This window comes from Mus musculus, chromosome 10 (genome assembly GCF_000001635.26).
Source record: "Mus musculus strain C57BL/6J chromosome 10, GRCm38.p6 C57BL/6J".
NCBI lineage: Eukaryota > Metazoa > Chordata > Mammalia > Rodentia > Muridae > Mus > Mus musculus.
The window spans coordinates 39,946,242-39,971,680 of NC_000076.6; the positions used below are offsets into that span (position 1 = coordinate 39,946,242).

General features: G+C 43.0%; 1 protein-coding gene and 1 pseudogene across 4 annotated transcripts in view; both read right to left on the reverse strand.

Annotated features, from left to right (window-relative positions):
• Nucleotides 1-665: 665 nt before the first annotated feature.
• On the reverse strand, nucleotides 666-13,912 carry Mfsd4b3-ps (major facilitator superfamily domain containing 4B3, pseudogene; annotated as a pseudogene). The gene is made up of 4 exons (NR_160808.1): nucleotides 13,629-13,912; nucleotides 4,376-4,544; nucleotides 2,759-2,875; nucleotides 666-1,882 (listed from the first exon to the last, which is right to left on the reverse strand). The product of NR_160808.1 is annotated as a major facilitator superfamily domain containing 4B3, pseudogene (transcript).
• Mfsd4b5 (major facilitator superfamily domain containing 4B5) overlaps nucleotides 11,820-25,439 on the reverse strand; it is a 28,586-nt gene continuing 14,966 nt past the window's right edge. The window contains exon 4 of one of the 3 annotated variants that reach the window (NM_001113388.2): nucleotides 11,820-14,249. In NM_001113388.2, the coding sequence (NP_001106859.1) occupies nucleotides 14,209-14,249 (41 nt within the window). In that variant the 3' untranslated portion in view covers nucleotides 11,820-14,208. Of the gene's footprint in view, nucleotides 14,250-21,911; nucleotides 24,912-25,439 lie in introns of those variants that run through there. The other 2 variants (NM_001001489.3, NM_001113385.1) reach the window with 2 other exon arrangements.

The following is a 25,439-nucleotide window of genomic DNA, read 5'->3' on the forward strand; positions in this document are numbered from 1 at the left end:
TTAAGTAACACGCTGGAATTACAGAACATTTCAAAACATCTTAGCATTTCCTACACATGGACCTCAGAACATAAATCCGCAAAGACCACTGAAACTTCACTGATGATCTATCTTCTCTGGTTGGCCTAGTGAGAGGTGTGGATTCAAGGAAACCAAGGGCTGAAGATCTGAAGACTGGTAGAGTGTTTGGCTAACCCAGGCAGAGTTTAACCCTCCAATTTCCCACTTCCCCAAGGAACAGAGAATCAGTAAAAACTCTGTTTTCTCTCTTAGCACCTTTTTCCTTGCTTCTGACAAGGTACTTGCTATAGCTTGAATATGAAATGACCCACCCCTGCCCCCAATGGACTTACCTGTTTCAACATTTGGTTCCTGTCTGGGGGCAATGTTTTAGAGAATTATGGAACCTTTAGGAAGTAGGGTTCCTCTGGAGGAAGTGGGGCTCCCTGGAGGAAGTGAGGCTCCCTGGAGGAAGTGCATTAGTAGGCACAAGGTGTGAAGATTTTGCACCTGGCCACACCTTTGTTCTTCTCGCCACATCCTGTTCTATCAAGATGTGAAGGAATGAGAATCCCAGCCCCCACTCCTGACACAAGGAGCCTCTTGTAGCTATGTTCACACCCCCGTGATATACTGTACCCTCAAACTGTGAGACAAAACAAGACTTTCCTTGGCTTCTTGTCATGTATTGGTCACAACCACAAGTAAACAGATGAACACAGTATTTCACAGACAGATGAACTGTACTGTTAATCCAAACAATGTGCCTGAGAAGGTTGGTGAGGACACCAACGTTGGGTTCTAGCATCTGATATAGACTGCTCTGCATTGTTCATCTACTTCAAAATCCATCCCATGGTGCTCTTCTGTGCCTTCCCATTCATTCTTTTCTTAATGGACCAAACTTAAAGGGCAGAGTGTTCTGACCCTGAGATGTTTTCCTTTCGATCACATTACAGATGTAAGGTAGCTAATTTATACATCACAGGAAATAAAACAGCTGTGAATATGGCTGAACCCAGACATGTGTACAGAACTACTGGCAGATCTGGGTAGTGTTCTTGAAGAATTCCAATCACTGTAGGAAAGGCCATTTCTCCCACGGTACCACCAATTACAAAGAATGCTGTAGATTTTCCAGTTAAGGTGGTGTATTGCTCAATCCAAGAAACTCCACTGGGAAATGTGGTTGCCATTGAGGCTCCATACACAGAAGTCGCGATCCAGAGACAAAGAGGGCTCTTGTCAAAAAGCACCAGAAAGAAACATGACACCAGGCTGCCAATGTTGCTCAGCACAATCATGGTTCCAGGCTGTAAGAGTGTTGCAAAGAAGATGGCCAGGCCCCTGCAGGCTGCAAAGGTTCCCCAGAAGATGGAGTTCAAGCCAGCTGCCTCGCTCTCTTCCATGCCAACATGGGTGGTGGCGAAGGAGAATATGTAAGAGCCGTATGTTATCTCGGCTCCCACATAGAAGAAGAAGAAGAGGAAGAGCAGGCATAGCAGGGCCCTGTGATATTTAGCCCTTCGAGCTCCCTCAGCAGATGCCGCGGATTTTTTCTGCCTTGAATGTTTCTTACAAAACAGACCAAACAGAAAGACAGAAACTACTAAAACATAGGTGCCGATGGAAGCATATGTCCACAGCAGATTCATGTCATCGGGTACCGCGAACACGGAGTCTGAGGCGCCGTTGGAGGATTGGTTCAGCATCAGAGTGTCAAGGTCGGATTCGGTGTGGTTCTGAGCAGATGCTGTTGTACCCCAGGCCAATTTAGCCAGCAGGGGAGCCAGAAAGGCACCCAAGGCAAAACTGAAGTGCAAGGCCTGCATATGTGGGGCTCCTTTGTCCCCCCAAAGAGTCAAGATGAGGACATTTGCACCTGCCAATGAAACATGGAGAAAATAAATTGCTAGACACTGTAACTTAGTAAAAATACACACACAAAAAAAATTACAAAAGGAATGGAGAGTACTTTATGTATTTGGAGTTGGCAGCCACTAAAGATTATTTATATACGAGCAAAACACCCAGTTAGGACCTCTAACAGGAAACAGAATGTCTGTTAGAAGCTGAGCTCACACTGTCTGGGGAGCTCCAGAGGGAAGCAGCATCAAGTCTGTGGCTCTTTCTAAAAATCAGACAAGTACCCAATTCCATCCTATCATTTTCAACTAAATGAAGCTAAAGCATAAGATATTTCCACCTTCAACTTCATCCTGCCAGAGAAAGGAGGGGAGGGATAGAAAGCCAGAGTTGGGGCCAACAGACATCATGCTTACTGTTCAACGATGTAAATGGAGATAACTTGGGAACAGTGTATGTTTCTCTGAACTCAGAAATGGCTGGGTCCTCAATTAGATGGCCATCTCATGGCTGTCTCAGTTCTTTCACAGCCCGACTGTGGCTCCAACCTCAGTTCATCCTAATAAGCCATTGATTCTTCTTATCTTAATATGATCAAGTTCCATCTTTTAAAGGGTTAAAAGCCCTTTAAACCACACTGTAATTACCCACAGGGCAGGGGTCCTTTCCCATTTGGATACTACAAATCAATACTCCCAAACAGGGAAATATAGCTCACTTAACCATTAGTTGTTCAGAACTGGTGCCCTAGTTGGCACAAAACACAGCTGCTAAAAGGGTGGGTTTAAATGAGTGAACCTATGACCATCTCAGTATGTCATGTCACGAGGCTATGCAGGTGACAGTGTAATTTTATCCACTTTCCCTTGTGGTGACAGTTGGAGTCACTAACCTGTATCCAGAGCACCAAAGGAGACACCAAATACAGACATCATGGCAATCAGTAATGTTGCCGTCTTGCAGAAAGGAGTAAGATAAAGACCAATTGTGGTAGCCAACATTGACATTCCTAAGAAGAGGTGAGAAAGTCAGTAATAGAAACAGTATTCCCACAGGGGCAAGCCAATGTCTCAAAGCAAAAGTGAAAGTAAAGTCACATTAAAACTGGGTAATTATGGAATTTATACAAATGGGTTATGTCATGTAAATCTTATATTATCATTATGGATTATAAGATAAAAGTAATTCCTGGGTGTGGTGGTACATGTCTTTAATGGTAGGATTTAGGGGGCAGAGAGTAGGTGGATCTCTTGAATTTGAGGCCAACTTGGCCTGTGTAATAAGTTCTAGGACAGCCAGGGCTAATAGACCCTGTCATACCCTGCCCTCCACCCTAGCGTTTTATCCAGAGGCGTTTCCCTATACAATCCAGCCATTTTGCATTTTGGCTACCTGACCCTTTTGTGCCTTTGCCCTCTTCACTGCTGTATGTGGTTCCCCTCTCTTCCTTTCCCCCTCAACCCCTCACCCCCCTCATGGCCCAGCTCAGTCTGGCCATGTCCACTCTGAACTCTCCCAGGTGTCTCTGCCTCTAACTATGCTCTCCCTTTTATCTATAGTAAACTTGCTCCTCCACCATGACTAAGAGCATGTCCCTTGCTTTGTTTGGTTTTGGGGTTTTGGAGACAGATTTCTTTGTGTAGCCCTGGCTGCTCTGGAACTCACTCTGTATACCCTCCCCCTTCCCAAGTGCTGGGATCAAAGGCCTGTGCTATCCTGCAAGGCTTCAAGAGAGTTTTGATGTAGTCAGGCCTTAAGCTTTATTGTAGTAGCAATGGGATTAAGGTCATGGTTACCAGAAAACTTCTTTTTCTAAAATTGTACTTAAATGTCTAAAGGATGGTGTCAGAGTCTTGAAGTTTGAACCAATCCAACTAGCTAAGTCATATTGAACTGGAATTTCTTCATGCTTCATAAGGGTCATTACTCTGCGTGCCATGGTATTTGCAGGGACCCCCACCCTCAAAATGATAAACTATTTTCCTTTCTTCCACAGGTAGTAATGTGAAGCTAAATATTCCATAAAGAAAATCAGTTTATTCAATTGTGAGTATAGTAAGGGCTTTGTCAATTTTTTTTTCCCAGAATATGGAAAAGCAGTCTGGGTTCATGGCTGATAGATAGAAAACTATGGACAAAAATACAGCCTATATCAACTCCCCTCCTTCTCCTGCCTCTTCATGTTCAATCCACCTGAGCCTGGCAGGTGTCAAGAGCTCATTCTGAGCTCTCTGACCCCAGGAGCTCTGCCCTACCCCCAAATATGCAGAGTTGCGTGGTTGATCAGGGTTGAGAGTGGGAAGTGTAGCTTTAGGATTTCTGATACAGGGTTTCTGAGCTTCCAGAGGGCTCAATACAGAGTCCCTCCAGCTGCCAAGGTAGAAGGCACAGGCGTGCAGCTTCCAGGGAAGGCACTCACACACCACCCATTTCTGCTGTGGAGTCTGCATTAAGCCTGAGCTTTTCATACTTAGTGTCAAGTTGTAGACAAACGTTGATACTTATTTACCTAAAAGTAGAAAATGATTCATGCAGTCGAAAAGCACCCCACCAAGCACAGAGCCACAAAAGTAGCCGAGGGCACGGCCCACAAAGATGTCAGAAAGGCTGCTGACATTCCGGTTCACATTTCTTGCCAGGTCTGGAAATGTGGGTCCCAATATGGCAACAGTCACTCCCTGAAATTAAAAAAAGATGCAAGATGTACTTGTAAACAAGATGATATTCATTTGTTTTTTTATCTACTACAAAAAAAGTTCTGAGGAGTGAGTTACAAAGCAGAAAATTATTTTAAGGCCCATTCACAATAAGCAAAAATTTTATAATGATGATACTAATATTACTAGAGCCATAGAGCTTAGTTGATTTCCCTCATTTCAAAGTTTCTCCCCTCAAAACTATTTAATTACTTTAAAATATTAAATATTTATTTACTTTTATTTTATGTTTGTACGTGATTTAAATGCATGTGCACCATGGTGTGCAGTGTGCTTGAAAGCCTGAAGAGAGCATCAGATCTCTGGGAACTGGGGAATCGAACCCATGTCCTCTGGAAGAATAATAGCCAGCGTTCTTAAGTGCTAAGCAACCTCTCCAGCCCCAATCTGATTTAACTCTTGTAGCTTTTCCCATTTAAATAAACATCAAGGTAAAACTGGAGATATAATTCAGTGGTAGAGTATTTGCCAACCATGGTCAAGTCGACATTGGATGTCTAGCATGGCAATATATCAATGATAATAAATCTGGATGCAGGTGTGGCACAGTGGTGCAGTGCCTACCTAGCATGGACAAAGCCAGGGCTCACTTCCCAGCACTGAGCAAAACTGAGTGTGGTGGTGCACATCTGTAACCCCAGCATTCCTGGTGTAGATGTAGAAGGATCAAGGAGTTCAAAATCATTTTCACATTTATAGCAAGTTCAAATTGTACCTGGGCAACATGAGACCTCAATTCAAAATAATAAAATAATAAATAAAGGAAATTTATAGAATATGAATTTATCATATGCTTGAAATACTTTTAAAATATATATTCAAATATGTACTTGAAATTGTTTTCAATATTGTGAAATACACTATAATCACTAACATGAGAATTTATATGGCAAAAGTTTAAATTACCAAATTGTTCTCACCTTACATTTTTATGTGTGTGTGTGTGTGTGTGTGTGTGTGTGTGTGTGTGTGTGTGTGCCATGTGTTTGAAGGTTCCAAGAAGGCCCAAAGAAGGCTTCTGATTTCCTGGAATGAAAGTTTAGACAATCTCAAGTCACCTGACATAGTTTCTGGGAATGAAACATGGATCTTCTGGAAGAACAGCAAGGAATCTGAACCTCTGAGCTATATCCCAGACCTGGCCTCACTTCTTATATCATTAGAGTGGTAATTTTTCTGGTGCATATGGGGTTCACACTTGTAGAATACATAGGAGACAAGTCAAATGAACTTGCTTAAATCAACTCTTTTTCTCAAAGAAAGCATCAGATATCAGAAGCACAGAATATCAATCTTCCTTGCAACATATTACAGGCACAGGTACAGCACAACTTTAACAATAACTCTAGTCTATAGCTGCCTTGGTATGTAACAGTCTAACCTAACCTGTCAGCACACTGCAACTGTGTAAACCTATCTCTTATAACACATGGCCAATCTCAAGGGCTGCATAACACGTGGTTATGTCCAAATAAGACATCCTTCTTCTGTCTATAGTAAACCTTCCTTTCCCACACCGTTGGGTAGGGTTGCCTACTTCCATTGGCTTGAGGAGCTGCCAAATTCACAATTAGTGTCTTTGCTCAAATGAATTCTTACTAAATTAGACCTCTTGGCTTCAGGTGGATGATTGGGACTAGACCTCTATGGATCATGACAGCACCAAACACTCGAACAGATGTTCTGGCCAGAGTTCCCTGATCCCTAAAATCTCACATGACAGCCAGGGTCACGAGCAGGTTTCCCCTTTGATTAGGATGATATAGATGTGTGTACTGGACTCTTGATTGCACTTGAGCATTTCATACTGGATTAAGTCCAGGATGCTTTTCAATCTGATAATTAAGTGGACTGTATCCAACCAGGGGCCTCAGGCAGATCCTTTCAAAAAGTCTAAGGAGGAATTGGGAGTCTGCTAACTTCCTTAACTTCATTAACATCTGTTAACTTCATTAACAAAGGTTATGGACCCAGAACCTGTGTACTTGATGGAAAATGAGTTAACCCTATTAAGGGTACCATAGACTTGTAGCAGACAAAATGTGGGTGTTTGCTTAGATTGTTCACTTAGAAGGAGCATTTGAAAAGCAGAGCTTTCAGGCTGCAGAGATGTCTCAGCGATTAAGGGCACTGACTGCTCTTCCAGAGGTCCTGAGTTCAATTCCCAACAACCACATGGTGGCTCACAACCATCTGCAATAAGATTGGATGCCCTCTTCTGGTATATGTCTGAAGATAGCTACGGTGCACTCACATAAACAAGAAAGAAAGAAAGAAAGAAAGAAAGAAAGAAAGAAAGAAAGAAAGAAAGAAAGAAAGAAAGAAAGGAAGGAAGGAAGGAAGGAAGGAAGGAAGGAAGAAAGAAAGAAAGAAAGAAAGAAAGAAAGAAAGAAAGAAAGAAAGAAAGAAAGAAAGAAAGAAAGAAAGAAAGAAAGAAAGAAAAAGAAAAGAAAGAAAAGTAGAGCTTTCAAAGATGCCACAAGATTGTAGAGGGAGTCCCTAATTGGTTCTTGATTGTGTCAATAAAGGAAGTCAATTGCTGGGTCAAGGGAAAAAGGTGGGACTTCTGGGTTCCAGGAGAAGATGAGGGAGGGAAAGAGGAATTCGGACCAGTTTTTGGAATGGGAGAATGCAAGATGTAAGATCTTGGGGGGCTGGTAATGGTGGCCTCCGACACCTGCAGTTGGCTAGGTAGCCAGTAAGAGCGAACAATTGTACTATCTGGCTAGTTTTAAAATATTAAAACTGTGCTAGTGTTTTCCATCCATGGAGCAAAAGTGGGCTGGTGGGAGCTCTAGTTTGGCAAAGCTAGCTGGAAGGAAGAGGTAAGCGGGTGAAGTGTGGGCTGGCGGGACAGTGATCTCAGAGCTCAGCAAGAACACAACCCTGAACAAAGGAACAAGAATAATTTTTTTTTTAATTACACACAACATAAGATCAATAGAATTTTTTCTTTGTTGTTTATTTTGTTTTGTTTTGTTTTGTTTTTGAGACACTGTTTTTTTGTTTTCTTTTTTTTTTTTGGTTTTTCAAGACAGGGTTTCTCTGTACAGCCCAGGCTGTCCTGGAACTCACTCTAGACAAGGCGGGCCTCAAACTCAGAAATCCAACTGCCTCTGCCTCCCAAGTACTGGGATTAAAGGTGTGTGCCACCACTGCCCAGTATTGTACATAGCTCTGGCTTTCTGAGAGCTCAGTCTGTAGACCAGGCTGGACTTGAACTCAAGAGATCTGCCTGCCTCTGCCTCTTAAGTTCTAGGATTAAAGGCCTTTGCCTGGCTCTGCCTAGACTTTTTAAATGAAATAATTAATATCTGTTGCTTATATGTTGAAGTATATCTGTCTATATTTGTATGTACTATTATACTGACTATATTGCTAAATTTAATTTAATTCTTTTTTTCTTTTCTTTAAATTTATCTATTTTTATTTTATGTGACTGGTGTTTTGCCTGTATGTATGTCTGTGTGAGTGTCAAATCTTGGAGTCACAGATAGTTATGAGCTGCAATGTGGGTGCTAGAATTTGAACCTGAGTCTTCTGGAAGAGCAGTCAGTGCTCTTAACCATTGAGCCATCTTTCCAGCCCCTAATTTAAATTTAAGAATTATTTTATTTAAGAAGATAGAACCTGGACCCAGAAAGATGGCCCAGCAGTTAAGAGCCCTTGTTGCTGTTGCAAAGGATTTGGCTTGGTTCCTAACACTAACATAGTGGCTCACAACCATCTATAACTCTAGTTACAGGATAGCTAATGCATGTGGTGTATATAAATATATGCAGACTAAGCACTAATACACAAAGAATAAAAGAAATAAATCTAAAAAGAGAATAGTATTACAAATGTCTAAAAAAAGATTAACCACATTCCGTTTGGCTTTATATGATTTGGGTAGTCTGGTTAATAAAACTGAAGTTTTAAAATAGATTTTTAAAAAATATTTTATATTTTTATAGATTTTTTCACCATTAAATGTAATATACTATATACTTATATATATATATATATATATATATATATAATATATATATATATTATATATATATCAATGTCTATTACTTTTTCTTTCCTTAGGGCTACTATAAATTAAACTAATCTGTTGTATTTTTTTTCAGTATTTTAGAAGCCCTAGACATTCCCAGTGTTTATTCTCTCTCTGTCTCTCTGTCTCTGTCTCTCTGACTCTGGTATGTGGTTGTTGTCTCAACACATAATATCCCAGCTACTGCTTCAGTGCCATGCTTGCCTGTCTCTGCTGTCATGTTCCCTGCCATGGTGGTTATAGATTCTAGCTCTCTGAAACTGTGATTCTCAAATAACGTCTTTATTTTATAAGTTTCCTTGGCCATGGTGATCCTTACTATCACCAAAATAGTAAGGAAAATTGTAAAGTAATGCATGACGAAGGAAAAATGAATTCACTTTTCTCTGAGTTCTCTAAACTAAGAACATATGGCCAAAGTAGAAAGGATTAGAGTCCAGCAGGATGTCTGTACTAAAAGAATCTCTGAAAAGAACTCTCTGTGGGCCTAGCTGGCTGAGAGTAGAAGAGAATTGTTTGGAAGTTTTCCTAGAAATTGAGCATTAATGCTAACACTCACTGTAGAACTAGGATTTGGTCTTCTTGTTTTCCTGGTACAGTGGATGGTGTGCAATAGGAAGTATGAAGGGTCTGTTGTTATTGTTTCATTTACGGTAGTTGGCCCAAGAAACAAAGATTCATAGAAATGACCAAGATCATTTCCTGTGATTCATGCTGTACTTGTGACATTTTAAAAAGCACCTTTAAGGAAACCGAGTTCTCTTTACTAACAGATCCAAGTTTACCCCTCAGTTTGTGATTTTTAAAATTTAGTTTGAAGTGTTAATATCACTTTGGTTAAATGAAAGACTATTGTTCACTATGACCAGCAATTCTACCTTGATCAAACGTGTTAAACTTTTGATATTTTTATGACCTTCTTCAAATTAAATCATGTTTTTCTTTACCTTGAATTAATCTGAGGTCTTTCAGAAAGTCATTTGGACTTTCTCAAAAACATGATCTATATTCCTATAAATATAGTAGAGGCAAATTAATTGGGTGAATTTGATATATAATATGGGAAACACAGTCAAATAAGCAATGTTAAGATCTCCGTGAGTTGCATTTATGTCGCTGTGGTAATAGTTCAGAGACTCGTACAAATGAAATGCTTCTACTATGCCACCAGCAGTCATAATTCTGATTCTTATCTTTAACTGTATAGACGAACCTACAACAATGGTCCACACATGTCGTCCTAAATAATCAGGAGGCTGAGGCAGGAGGATCAACCTGGGAGTTCTGGCCAACACAAATGACATAGCTACAAGTCATGTCATGTTTTGTGCCACATTGTATGTGGCAGAAATATCCAGCTTTTCTTGTCAAGTGCTTCACTACTGTAGTGACTTTTCATCAGATTCATGTCATGGACATTTTAAGTCTTGTCGTGGGCAGTTGTTTGCTCTGTGTTTGTTTAGTGTTGACATCTGTGGAAGGATTCTAAGTACAGAGTTCTGGTATTTCCAAGGATGTTCCATGGAATAGCTAAAACTTATAATTCTAGTGAAGAAACAAAATGGCTCCTAAATATGAAGCACAATCATTAAGTACAAGGGAACATGATTTGGCAGATTTTCATTCCACGTGAGCTACTGGTGAAATTATCAAGCTGTGTAGTTACAACAAACTCCACAAGATGGACCCAAATCAAATACTTATGTTAGCCTAGTTAATAAGCAGTTTCAGGCACCTGTAGTAGAATGCAAATGGGTGTGAAGGATGTAAATGCATTGCCAAGCTTGGTCTCGGGATAGCTTGGATGGCTGCCTGGTGTTACTGGGTCCTCATAGCTTCCAACAGTGAAAGCTCAGCACTCCAAGACTCATCATGGAAGAGCTGAAATAAGTCAAACATTAACAAACATCAATGGATGGCTGCTCTATGGAAATGGCACAAAGGGCTCATTGCTGATATTTGGTTAGTCACACTCATAATTTTGGTAAGATAATAAAAACCTTATCCCATAGCAACTCCTGAACAGTTTGAGGTTTATTCATTTGCTAATTCAGTGCTACTCTTCTAGGTGGATGGAAGCTTTTCTATATAGAAAGGCTAATGCTATAAACAGCTACCATGACAAAAAAAATATGTATTTTCTTCTCAGGATATCCTCCCCTCCTCAATTCTTCAGCAATAGCAATCAATACTTGTTTCCCAGCACCACTGTCACAAACACAGTAACATTAAGCCAGTTCCTAGATGGGCCAAATTGTCTATCACTGGTGTGACCCATTGGTGGCAATTGGATCGACTCACATAGGAGAGCACAGACTTACTAAGCCTTGTGACAAATCCCCTGCAGGGCCACACCCCTGGTGATAGACTCCAAGTATCTCTCACTCCATTCAAATGAAGTGTGATGTGACTCAGGAGTTAAGGCCAAAGCATATTCACCAAGTGAAAGAAATCTGTAGCAGCCCACTGAAGATGACCTGTACTTTCACGACCTGGATCCTGAACAATAGTCTTTTAGAAATGACACCATTAAGTGGCTTCCTCTGTTGGAAGAGACCATACTAGTGTTTGCTCTGGTATCACAAAACATTAATGCCCTCAGTCCCTGATGGACAACTCTCAAGACTCTTGAAACTAAACATCTTTTGGCAACCTTATAGCAAACCTGACCAGGATTGTTTCCCCCAAGAAACAGAAGACATCCTTGGTACGGACAGCTTAACTCATGGATCAAGATTGATCTGTTACTGAAAAACCTTTTCTCCTATCACCAACTCTCCTGATCCCTTTCCACTTCCTTATGTGAAGATACATAGTACCATGGAGGCTATCTAAGGCTAATGTCATACAACAACAACACAAAGACAAATCAGCAGCTATTGGGTTTATGGACTAATCAATACCTTCAAATCAGGAAACACTGCTACTATGGCCAATGTGGCTTTGTGTATCTAATCCATCACTAGGACCCCAGAGGAAGAGGAGAAAGCTCTCTTGGATATGTTGGACAGCACTACTCTGTGCCTCATACACTTACTGGGAATACAGCCCTGACTCTGCAATTAATAACTTAGTCATCAGCAAATACAGGAAACCAGTCTCAGCGATGTCTGCAGGGGTTGGTTTTGAGCACACATGATCTATTGTCACATGTAGTGGTCACACTAACTTCAGGAAAGATCTTTCTGCTATGTGATCCTATGTGCCTTTATTTCATGCTAAGGAACCACAAAATGTTTCCCACTGGACCATGTTCAAGAGATATACAGACTTAGGAGTGAACAAATGTGACTGAGTTCCAGGGACCCTAGGAAGCCATATTTCTTCAGTCCCCAAGGCCCAAGGTTGGTCTATGGGGCATTTCTCGACTCTATCCAGGTTCTCTGCTCATTTAGAACTTGCTGTCTGACATAGTTCTTTCTTGTCTTCTGAATAGTTTTCCTTGAGATTCCCATTCTTCCCACAGTCATACCAAAGTAGCCAATATCCAAAGTTAGTTCTGGCCATGCAGTAGGCAATAAGCGAGCTTCCAAAATTAGTTCCAACCATGCCATGAATGTTAAGTGAGTCCTGATAATTCTGAATTCACTCTGGGCAATAGGTGGTGCTGTTGTATGGTTCTTTAAGCTAAGATTTAAGTTTGGGGAAATTCTGTGTGTTGTGTAGTAAATCAAATCTCCCTATTCAGAAATGTGAAAAGCGCTCTCGGAAAGATAAACGAGAACATTTATGTTCCTCAATTAGTGGAACAAAATTAAGCTTTGGATCTTCTTGCCCATGTTGTGAGCTCATGTGTAGGTTTAGTAAAATACAATGTTATATCTAATTTCTCCTTGAGTTTTACTACTATCCAAAGAGCGGTGAAGCTGAGTGTGGCGGCATGAATTTATAATCCCAGCACTCAGAAGGCTGAGGTGGGTGGTTCTCTATGAATTTGAGGCAAGCCTGGTTTATGCGGCAAGTTCCAGGTCAGCCAAGGCCACATAGTGAGAGCCCTTGTATTAAAATAAAGTACTAAAAAGGGCAGCTGAGGATCTGGGTACAGATCAGCTGCAACTGCATGTGTGCTAAGTGGATAAGATCCTGGGTTCAGTTACAGCAACAGCAACAACAACAACAACAATAATAATAATAATGTCAAAATAGCTGATGGTGTTGTTGGTAAATGATACCTTAAGGAAACTTCTCAGAGAGGTGTCATGTCTGTGGTAGCAGGGGCAGCTCGGCTGGTTTGCAGACATACAGAATGGTGGTGGCAAGCCTGGCCATCTTCAGACTTTCTTGTTACGAATAGCTAAACGTGTCTAACAGTGCAATGAATTGAGAACCTGTTTGCACCAAGCAATTAATCAGTTGACAGGAAAGCTTCTCTGTGTTTAAGGTTTCAGTCAGTCTTTCCAATTTTGAGAAGCTGTTAAAAGGGCCGGGGGTAGCTTTCTCTTGGGGGAACCCAACCTAACTTCCCCTGATCACATTTACCAAGTAACAGAGAAATGTTCACAGTTTACACAGGGATTGGCGAAAAGCACTTCCAATGTAACATTTTGCTCTATGAAAATGTCTGAAGTGCAGCAGGATTGATTTCAATAGAATCGTGGGCAGAGTAAGACACATTCGGGCTCTACCATTAAAACACCCGTGTGACCAAGAAAAAGCCGCTTTCCTCTTGGGCCTATTTGTAAAACCAAGTGGATGGCCACCCAGAAATGGAAGTGCTAGAAAAAAAATCAGTTTATTGTAGAGTTAGTAATAGTTCAGAGTGCGGTGGCTACAGACCCAGGCAATGCTAGGAAAGTTTGCTGCAGTTAGAAAACAGTGCGATTAATTTCGAACTGGACAGCAACCCTCAGTGATTAAAATAGCGCCCATGAGACAGCTGATGAGCCCGAAGTGCCAAGTCACAGAACGTGCAGGGAGCGAATGTGAGAGTCGAGCTGGGAAGGGCAGGTCCCCTGAAGGAGGCTCGCGCCCCAGCCTGGGAGGGGTGCAGCCTCAGCTCTCACCAGCCCCAGGAAGGCGGCATACAGGACCACGGTGGAGAACCAGCGCAGCACGCTCTTGGCGCGGACACTCCGCCGGAAGGCCACCGCCTTCTGGTCATTCTGCGCTGTGGTCTCGGTCTGGAGGAGGCGCTGCCCAGCAGCCGCGGCCCCGAAACCCCGGAACTCCACTTCCAGCTCCAGCTTGGCGACTCCAGGCTACTGGGTTTGCCACTGCCGAGCTTTTCGGCAAACTCTCTGGAGCTCTGAACTCAACGTCCTTCTAGATCCGGTAGGTTCCGCCTAGTGCCACCTTGCCCCAGGAACCTTTCTGATATTAGGTCAAGGAAAGTTGGACTTCGAACATGCCTGTGTTGCAAGAGGAAGACGTTCAAGCCCCATCTTGCACAAGCCAGTGTGAGCACGTGATACTAAAGAAGGATCCACCCAGTGAGGGCGGGGTCTCCTGCTGGAAGCGAAACGTGGTTACCCGGGAGACCTCTTGTTGCTCAGAACCTCAGACATCAGCTGACTGATGGGTGCCGCGTGGCGGAGAAATTTGGAAGTGCAGCTTCGAAAGAGAAGAAATGTGGCAGGCAGACCTTTAATTACAGCATTTGGGAGGTCGACGTAGAAAGATCCTGTCTGAAAAATAAAGCAAAAAAGTGCGAAGCTTGTAGGTGCCTGCGTCTCTCTAACCTCACTAGCATGTTCTGCTAAGGAACTGTAAAAGCGCCTACCAGAACCACTTGGAGCCATCTAGCATAATCAGGACTACCTGCTCTGCCCTGCCCTGCCCTGCCCTGCCTTGTCCTGCCCTGGAACTCTCCAGCAGGTCCAGGGAACGGAAAGAGACGCAAAGCCCAGCATATGCACAGTGAACTAAGTTAGAGCAGATAGCAACCGGTAGTTATTACAGAACAGCAAAGTAGCGCTTCCTTCTCTCGCTGTGGCCAAGATGGCAGAGACCAGTCGAATGCAGTACTAAATGGAGTGCAGCTGGATGCAGATGAAGGCCACAGAAAAAGTAAAAGTACCACCGCCCAATTTCTGGTCAGGAACAAGGAGTCCACGTTCCAAATTCTAGAAGCGGTGCAAGACCTGGAGTGGACTATGTAGAAACAGTGAAAACATTTTGAGGTGCTCTACTTACGAGCTCCCCAACCCAAGACATTTTACTTTCAAGGCTAACAGATCTTGACCTTGGTCAACTCCTTCTAAAACCTCTAGATCAAAAACCAGCTCCTTGTGTAATGGGCCCGATGAAAGACCTCTTGATTGTCTGGATTTTAGAAAGACTTCAGAATTAAGTAATCCTTGTAGATGGCAGTCTGGACAGACGTGAAGGCGCTTTTCTCAGGAATGGACAGATGTTCAGAAATAAATTCGCTATGAGAAGAGGAAGTAGGAGCTGGGCGCGGTGACTCACGCCTCTAATCCCAGCATTTGGGAGGCAGAGGCAGGTGGATTTCTGAGTTCGAGGCCAGCCTGGTCTACAAAGTGAGTTTCAGGACAGCCAGGGCTACACAGAGAAACCCTGTCTCAAAAAACAAACAAACAAACAAACAAACAAACAAGAGAGAGAGAGAGAGAGAGAAGAGGAATTGGGGTAGTGCATTGTCATGACCTGTGTCGTTTTGATCAGCTGTTGCTGCTTCTAATCCACATGACATCAGCTGTGGCATTTCAAATATGGATCCAGCCATTGGAGGAACTTCAGAGGACAGGACTATCATAGATGCAACTTCATTAATGGATTTAAAGGAACACAACTCTAAAAGGGATGGGGGAATGGATGAGGGTAAACTGGGAGGATCACATATTCAATTTCTTGGTATTCTTGCTGCTTATACAGTTTCATATTAGTGTGCTGGTAACAGCTGAAAAACACTGGGCTGCCAGCAACCTCAGCTCTCAGCATGTCTCAACAACTGCAAATATTTCAAACTTCAGAAAGCAAGGAGATAACAGAGGAATCTGTATGAAGAAATGGAGGCTGAGAACTGTGTTCTGGTGCCCGTCTCAGTGGCCAGGGTAGACACCATGACCAAAAGCATCATGGAGGAGGGCATATTTCACTCACACTTTACAGCTCATGCCTGAGGGAAACTGAGGCAGGAACCTGGATCAGAAACTGGAACACCCATGGCCCATGGAATGCTGCTTACTGTCTTGCTTTCTATTGGTTACCTAACCTGTCTCCTTACACACCCACAGCCATCTGCCACAGCTGGCTGGGCTCTCCCAACTCAATCATTATCAAGAAAACGTTCCTGCAGGCCTGCCCACAAGCCAACCTGGTAGAGGCACTTCCTCAATTAAGGTCTCCTCCCAAGTGACCAGTTTGTGTCAAGTTGAAAAAAGCTAACCACCCATGGAAGGAGTTACAGAGACAAAGTTTGGAGCTGAGATGAAAGGATGGACCATGTAGAGACTGCCATAGCCAGGGATCCACCCCATAATCAGCATCCAAACGCTGACACCATTGCATACACTAGCAAGATTTTATTGAAAGGACCCAGATGTAGCTGTCTCTTGTGAGACTATGCCGGGGCCCAGCAAACACAGAAGTGGATGCTCACAGTCAGCTAATGGATGGATCATAGGGCTCCCAATGGAGGAGCTAGAGAAAGTAGCCAAGGAGCTAAAGGGATCTGCAACCCTATAGGTGGAACAACATTATGAGCTAACCAGTACCCCGGAGCTCTTGACTCTAGCTGCATATATATCAAAAGATGGCCTAGTCGGCCATCACTGGAAAGAGAGGCCCATTGGACTTGCAAACTTTATATGCCCCAGTACAGGGGAATACCAGGGCCAAAAAGGGGGAGTGGGTGGGCAGGGGAGTGGGGGTGGGTGGATATGGGGGACTTTTGGTATAGCATTGGAAATGTAAATGAGTTAAATACCTAATAAAAAATGGAAAAAAAAATAAAATAAAAGAAGTAAAAAAAAAAAAAAAAAAAAAAAAAAAAAAAAAAAAAAGAAAAAAGCTAACCAGCTCAAACTTGAGGGTAGAAGCTCAAACTTGGGGGTAGAAACTCTTGCGAACCGCCCAGGTTATCTAGGGAACGGAGGGAGGCCAGAGGTGCTGCCTTTTATATGACATTCCGAAATTCCTGTGTGTCCTTGCATTGACCATACCTGATATTTCTTGGCCTGTCTTTCTATTCACTGTCCACAAATATTTTTTGAATGTGATTTGTAAGTTTTTATGTGTACTATCTCACAACAAACATCCTAATTGTACCTTAACCCTATTTACAGATAGAAAAAAATTAGGGCATAAATAAATAATATAGAATAACTTGTCAAGTACCAGATAGCAAGTCACTGGCTATATATTTCAACTCTTGGTTTTATTATTATTGAGTGGCTGACAGGACAACTTGAACCAAATATGAAGCAAACTTTAAATACTGGCCAGGATGATAGACTCTGGTCAAGCCCGCCTCTGGGTTCCCAGGAAATGGCCACACATCATGTTTTGCAGAGGCTTAAAAAACTCACATTCGTCCCATTTCCCATGAGGTCCAATCAGGTCCAAGCATACATTCTGACTTATTTCTTGACTAACTTACTTCTCACATAAATCCAGTCAGGGGCAAACGTACATCCTAACACATTTCCTTTATCCCTGTGTCCTACCCACATCCAGTCAGGGCCAGTATAAATTCTGATGTTTTCCTGCGCATGTCCCTCCCTCCAACATGTGGCCAAGCACATCCTGAACAGATGGATCAAGCAAACATAGGGCAAACTGGAATGTAATTTAACTGCCTCACCTGCAGACAGAACCTGTAACCCACAAGGACTCATTTTCCTGCTTTGGTCTCCCATTAACTTGCAAAATGTATTGTTCTTGTCCCTGTTTTGGTCTCACAACATAAGAGTTTTATCAGGCAGGTGTGTGTGTTCACACATGTGGGCATACATTCGAGGTATGCGCTTGTGTGTGAGGAGGCCAGACACCTTCTACCATAGCTTTTCTCATCTGAACTCAGGTCACTGGGCACACTGGCATGTAGCTCATTTGTTGGAGCTAGTCTGGCTGGTCGCCTTGATCCAGAGATTCTCTGCTTGGACTGGAGCTACACAGGTGGACTGCAATCACTCAGCTTCTAAAAGTTGATTTTAATTTTTAAAGTTTTATTTTTAGCAGGTCATGGTGGGACATGCCTTTAATCCCTGCAGAGACAGGAAGATCTCTGTGAATTTGAGGTCAGCCTGGTTTACAAAATGAGTTTCAGGGTAGCCAGGGCTGTTACATAGAGAAACAAACAAAAAAACAAAAACAAAAACAAAAAACAGAACAAAATTAAAATAAATGTTTTGCCTGAATGTGTGGTCTGCAAACCACTCAAAGGCAGTGCCCTCAGAGTTCAGAGGAGAGTATCAGGCCCCCTGGAACTGGAGCTATATACACTTGTGAGGCACAGTGTCACAGTGTCATTCTAGGAATGAAACTCAGGTCCTTTGGAAGAGCAGCCAACGCTTAACTGCTAAGCCATCTCTCCAGGTCCCTTTAAACTTAGCCTGTCCTCTTGCTTCTGCGGCAGGTGTGTTACCTAGTGAGCCACCCCCAGGCTTCTACACTGATAGTTTAAAGCTTACTCATGATTCGCTTTGCTAATGTAGATTGCTCCCAGCTTGGGCGTGGAAATGGCGCCCCAAGTACTCCCTAGGTGTAGAGTCTGGGAAGTTGCTTACTTGGTTGGCAGAGTAGAAAGAACAGTATAAATGCTCAGTTTCATCAGCATCTTAATTTGATATTTGGAAGTAGATAGAAAGCAAGTTGAATTTTATGACAGGCTGACACGGGAGTGATATTTTAGAGTTCACTACAAGAACGGAACTGACAGACTGCGTCTGTGAAAGAGGAGTCACAAAACTGTCTCACGTGGCAGAGGCTGGGCAGTCCGTTCACGGCTATCTCTGTACTGGAGAACCTGAGGGCTCAGTAGGTGCTTGACTCACGAAGCTGGAAGCCTCAAAAGCCCCAGTCTGGTGCAGAAAGGATTGGAAGCACCTGGCCTTCAGCCCATGCTGGAAGGCTAAGAGGCTTCCTTTTATCTGGAGAACTGAAGGAAGGTATCTCCCACCCTGGGGAGGGTCTCAGTTAATCCTTTCTGGAATGGCTTCACACACCAACCTGGAGGTTCGCAGGCACCTTAACTGACTCCAGAGCCCATCCAGCTGGCAAGCAGTATGCAGAAAATTTGCAGTTACAGATTTATTTTTTGTTCCAGTTTGAAGTCAGGTCATTTAAGGAGGATCCAAAGAAAGTTAATCAATAAATTGGAGCTGACTAAAGATTCTTTTCAGGGGACTTCAAGGCCCAAACCGTGCTTATCTAAGACATTGTGGGTTGTTTTGTTTGCTTGCTTGTTTGTTTTGTTTTTCATTTCTATGGCTTTTGTTACGTTGCTATTATTATAGATTGAAATGTGGAAATCCAACTTTTTTCTATTGAGCCAAACATTAAAGAGACTTTGAACAATGTACAATAATGCTGTCCTTTTTATTAATATTGCCTTGGAATTTAAAAATGACCTTATTATTTTCTTTATTTCGTATGTGTGCATATGTACACACATCTGACATGATGTACCTGTCAGAGGTCTTGTGGACCCTGGTGATATAACTCAGATCATCATCAGGCTTGGTGGCAAGCACCTTTACACACACGCCAGCCCTTGTAAGAAAGTATGTATGTGTCAGGTCCAAAAGAAATTGAGGGCAAATGGTTGACTATTAGCATACCAAAGCTCATGCTGGCCTCCCTTGCCTCTCTCTCTCTTGGTCTTCCTCTCTGCTCTCCCCACCCACCTTTCTCTCTCTTCTCATGGCCCAATCCATTCTGCTGGCCTTGTTCAATGTACTACTTTCTCTTTCTGCTGTATTCTTCCTCATATCTACAATAAAAACCTTCCCCTCCAGCTGGAGAGATGGCTCAGTGGTTAAGAGCACTGACTGCTCTTCCGAAGGTCCTGAGTTCAAACCCCAGCAACCACATCCAACCATCCAAAATGAGATCTGATGCCCTCTTCTAGGGTGTCTAAAAATAGTTACAGTGTGTTTATATAATAAATAAATAAATCTTTAAAAAACAAAACCAAAACCAAAAACCTTCCCCTCGCCCATACCTTGGGTTGGTGATGCCCTCACTTTATACAGTATGCAAGGCATGTGTGTGCAGAGGTCTGAAGGTGATCATTCTGTACTTTATTGACATCAACAGCAGGCCTCTGCCTACACATGTACTTGTTTTTCTGTTTTCCCTTTGAATGAGAAAATGAATAAAAAGAAACGAGAAGGACATGACTGTTTCTAAGTGTGATGGAGGGGGAATGTTCATTATAGATGTGTGGGAGAGCATAGTCAGGGGCGAGGGCATCTGGGAGAGTCCAGAGTGAACATGGCCAGACTGAGCTGGACCATGAGGGGAGAGAAGAAAGGAGAGGAAGAGAGGGGAACCAGGTGCAGCAGCCAAGAGGCCAAAGGAACAGAAGAGGGAGATGGTAACCAAAATGTCTGGATTATATGGGAAAGAGCCTCTGTGGGAAGGGCAGTCAGGCCCTGGGCTGGAAAGTTCAGGGTAGAGGGCTGGGTGTGCCAGCCATACCTTGTAATAGCTAGGGATTGAGGGATGCTGTGAAACCCTCAGAGGCCAAGTTCACTTTGATATGTCAAAATAGGCATGTCAACAGTTTTCCCCCTGGGTTTGAAACTCTATACCTTAAGTCCCTTCTCTTTGTGCTTATGCATCCTGGATGTAGCAGAAGCAGAATGTCACATTGTCCTGTTTCTTGTCACTGAGCACTTGTCATATCACAGCTTGGGGAAAAAGTCTGCACACCAAGGTGAAAAGCAATGTCATGTAACTGATTCTCACCTGAAAATAACAATTGCTTCACAGAGCGATTTTGTTCTTGTCCACATCGGAAGACTTGTAGGGACCTTTGGGAACATGGCAAACATGCAAAGCTTTTGATGGTTTTCCACTGAGTATGTGAAATGCAGCTTGGAAACTGCTGGCAAACCTTTAGGCCACAGTGCATTCATCTCTTAAAGTAATTAGGGAGTCTGGCCCGTCTCATCCCCCTCCTGTATCCTGGGTGTAAAATTCGTGATTTTATTTCATTTTGTACCCTTACCACAAGCCCCAAATCTGTGGAGTCAAGCAATCATGAACCAGATTCTCCAAAATTATGATCCTAAATAACCTTTTTCTGTTTATAAACTGGTCATCCCAAGTACTTGTTATAGTAATAGAAAACAGTTCACACTTTGGTTTGTGGGATCCAAGTAGATTTTTTTAGTGTGGATTCCTAGTTTATTCCATGTTCTTAGCACCACTTTTCTCTCTCTGAGCTCCATCTCCCGAGCTCTTAAAGTAGATGCTGAAGGCAGAATCCACATTTAACAAGTTTCAAAGTGACCACAAACTGTTACTGTCTAGGCCTGTGGTGGTTTGAGTGATGGTGGCCCCATAGAGCCATTCTTGTTCCCCAGGTGGTGGAACTGTTTGGGAAGGATTAGGGGGTAGGGTGATTTGAATGAGAAGGCCAATAGTTAGTGGCACTATTGGGAGGTGTGGCCTTTTTGGAGGAAGTGTGTCACTGGGTGTGGCTATGAGGCTTCAGAAGCTCAAGCCAAGCCCAGTGTCACGCTTTCTTTCTGCTGACTTCTGACTGGATGCATGTGGATCACTGCCTGGATGCCACCATGTTTCCTGCCATGATGATAATGAACTGAACCTCTGAACTCCAGCTTACCAGTTCTTATGAAACCCAGTGTTATGTACAATATGTAGCAGCAGGTGTGAAGGGAGCTAACAGCAGTTGCTGTGAAGGGAGCTGTCCTGGGTCTGGAATGTAGCTAAAGGATAGAACATTGGCCTTGCCTGTGTAAGGCTCTGGCCTTGGTCCTGAGCACTGAAAAGAGCTGAACATCACTTACAACAAACGAAATCAATTCTCATCAACATTTCCTATTTACAGACATGAGATGATAGTATCCAAGCACACTGCAATAGAGAAACACAATGTCGGACAACATAAACCTTGGGAACCTTTGTCGGTTTAGTGTGCTTATGGTGTAATTACCACTCAAAATGGCTGAGAACCAACTGAAGAAACAACCCAGCCACTCATCTGAGGTTGGCCCACACCAGTGTTACCACACTCACATCGAATAAATCCTCTCATCCTTGACTCCCAAGCAATCAAACTACCTTCTCATCTTTAGCTTGGTTTCCCATGTCGCTACCGTCTCCGACCAGCAGAAAAGAAGCGACAAAACCGATGTCCTTCTCAAGGCAGTTTATTCAGGAACTTAACAATGTGCAGGAAGAAGAATGCCCCACCACTCTCCGCCATCCCCCTTTATACCCTCTAGTCCTCTCCCCATCACCCCAGTCCACGTAGGCACCGTTCATTGGCTCAGGACTACTTTTGTCACATCATCCGATCTTACGTTGTGGTGCATCTGCGCAATGCAGCTCAAGGTACGTGGCTATCTTGAGGGATATGAGGAAGTCAGGTGCCAGTCATAAGACTTGGCAGCAGTCCTGGGCGCCATCATAGGGCTGCGGCCACACCCACTCCTCACATTCCCAGGGGCTCTAAACTCAGGGAAGAGGAGCCTCAGATGATGAGAACTGCAGATTAACACGGTGCTGCTGGGGAGATGGCTCAGTGCTTAGAATACTTATCTTTCAAGTGTGAGGACCAGAGTCTAGATCTCCAGACACTGCCTAAATCCCAGATAGTTGTAGCTGTCCTTCTGTAATGGCAGGGACCCTCAGGGAGCAGAGACAAGGGTCTCTAAGACACAGTGGCTAGCCAGACAGGAGTGTCAGAGATCTTGTCAATTCAGGCAGTTTGCCTTAGTGAAGAACAATCAAGGTAAACTCTCAATGTCAACCTCTGGCCTCCCTAGGCATCTGCACACATGAGAACATGCAGACACATATGCATGCACACAAAGACATAGGAAAAAATAAAAGTAAAATCGTCAAACGTTTGCAATGCTTATGGCATAGCTACGACTCAAAACCAGTAAGAATCAAACCCGGAAATAATAAAGCACAAACCCAAGCTGTAGAGTAGTTCAAGGGCCTGAAAAGACACTGTGTAGTCTCCAGCTCCCAGCTCTGATGAAACCCAGTGTTATGTACAACAGACACATGCCAAAGATAATAGAAAAATAATGTTGAACTAGGTGTCTTCATAATCTTAATACAGTAAATAGTGATGTTTTCTTGGATCAAATCATGAGATTCAACATTTTATATATGAAGATGCAGGGAACTGTTGATTAGCCTTGCTGCAATGTTGAACCAACACTTATTATAAGGAGTATCATAATTTTATAGTTAGAATTGGTGAAATATAGCTTTAAAAATCACTTCTCAGAAAATTAGAACCAGAGTATATTATTAAATATATTAGATGGTTCCATGTTCACAATAGGAGCATATTCTCTCTCTTTTTTTGAATATTTACGTATTTATTATTTATTTATTTTATATACACTGTAGCTGTCTTCAGATACACCAGATCTCATTACAGATGGTTATGAGCCACAGTGTAGTTGCTGGGAATTAAACTCAGGACCTCTGGAAGAGCAGTTGGTGCTCCTAACCGCTGAGCCATCTCGCCAGTTCAAGAGTACACTCTTAAAGCTATTTCTGTTTCATGTCTCACTTCATTGAAATTAAGAATTGGCTGGCAATTACATTAATTTCTCAGAGCTGTCTTACAGGAATTATAGAGGTCATGGGTTTTATTTTAAAAATACTTCTCTTCTCTTCTCTTCTCTTCTCTTCTCTTCTCTTCTCTTCTCTTCTCTTCTCTTCTCTTCTCTCCTCTCCTAACCTCTCCTCTCCTCTCCTCTCCTCTCCTCTCCTCTTCTCTTTTCTCTTCTTTTCTTTTCTTTTCTTTTCTTTTCTTTTCTTTTCTTTTCTTTTCTTTTCTTTTCTGGAATCATGGGTTGGGGAGATAACTTCAATAGGGGCAGTGTAAGGAGTCTCAGGAGACCTGGTGCTCATGACTGCATACTCACTGTCAGCTGGAGAGGACACAGGCTGCAGAGTGTCTCAGGAGAGTAGCTTGGAGACCTTGGCTGTGGGTTTTATAAAAAACATTTCTACTATATTTCTATTAGAGAATGTCTCATTCTTCATTTTAACCACTGCAAAATCCATTGCATGTGTGCACATACAGCACACACACACACACACACACACACACACACACACACACACACACACACCCCTTTCCACCTTCCACTTTCATTTAGCTTCCTTGATTAGCCTAAAGCTAGAAAGTAAAGTTTTCTGGCCCTCACTGTTGATGCTTTTCTCCTGCTTTTGATCCAGAGGTAAGGTGGCTACTTTATACATCACAGGGAATAAAACAGTCGTTAATACTGCTGAGCCCAAACAAGTATACAGAACTACTGGGAGATCTGGATAGTGGCCTTGAAGAATTCCAGATAGTGCAGGAGTTGCCATTAGTCCCAGGGCAGCGCCAATCAAAATAAATGCTGCAGATTTCCCATTTATGCTGGTATACTGCTCAATCCAGGAGATGCTGCTGGGAAACGTGGCTGCCATTGAGGCTCCATACACAGAAGTCGCAATCCAAAGACAAAGAGGGCTCTTGTCAAAAAGCACCAGAAAGAAACATGAGACCAGGCTGCCAATGTTACACAACACAATCATGGTTCCAGGCTGTAAGAATGTTGCAAAGAAGATGGCCAGGCCCCTGCAGGCTGCAAAGGTTCCCCAGAAGATGGAGTTCAAGCCAGCTGCCTCGCTCTCTTCCATGCCAACATGGGTGATAGCAAAGGAGAATACGAAAGAGCCGTAGGTCACCTCAGCTCCCACATAGAAGAAGAAGAAGAGGAAGAGCAGGCATAGCAGGGCCCTGTGATATTTAGCCCTTCGAGCTCCCTGAGCAGATGCCTCGGATTTTTTCTGTTTTGAGTTTTTCTTAAAGAATGGAGCAAACAGAAAGACAGAAACTACTAAAACATAGGTGCCAATAGAAGCATATGTCCACAGCAGATTCTTGTCATCGGGTACCGCGAACACCGAGTCTAAGGTGGCTTCAAAGGATTGGTTCAAGGCTGAACGGTCTGATTGGGGTTCTGTGTAGTTCTGAGCAGATGTTGTTGTACCCCAGGCCAACTTAGCCAGCAGGGGAGCCAGAAAGGCACCCAAGGCGAAACTGAAGTGCAAGGCCTGCATATGTGGGGCTCCTTTGTCCCCCCAGAGATCCAAGATGAGGACGTTTCCACCTACCAACAAAGAAGTGATTACAGTACCTTACCTAATACATGACAAATGTTCTAAATTATCAAAGGTTGCACCTGATTCAACTCTGTAATGTAAGATCTCTGCACACACTGTCTCATACTTACACATGACGTAAGATCTCTGCACACACTGTCTCGTACTTACACATGACGTAAGATCTCTGCACACACTGTCTCGTACTTACACATGACGTAAGATCTCTGCACACACTGTCTCGTACTTACACATGATGTAAGATCTCTGCACACACTGTCTCGTACTTACACATGACGTAAGATCTCTACACACACCGTCTCATACTTACACATGATGTAAGATCTCTACACACACCGTCTCATACTTACACATGACGTAAGATCTCTGCACACACTGTCTCGTACTTACACATGACGTAAGATCTCTGCACACACTGTCTCGTACTTACACATGACGTAAGATCTCTACACACACCGTCTCATACTTACACATGATGTAAGATCTCTACACACACCGTCTCATACTTACACATG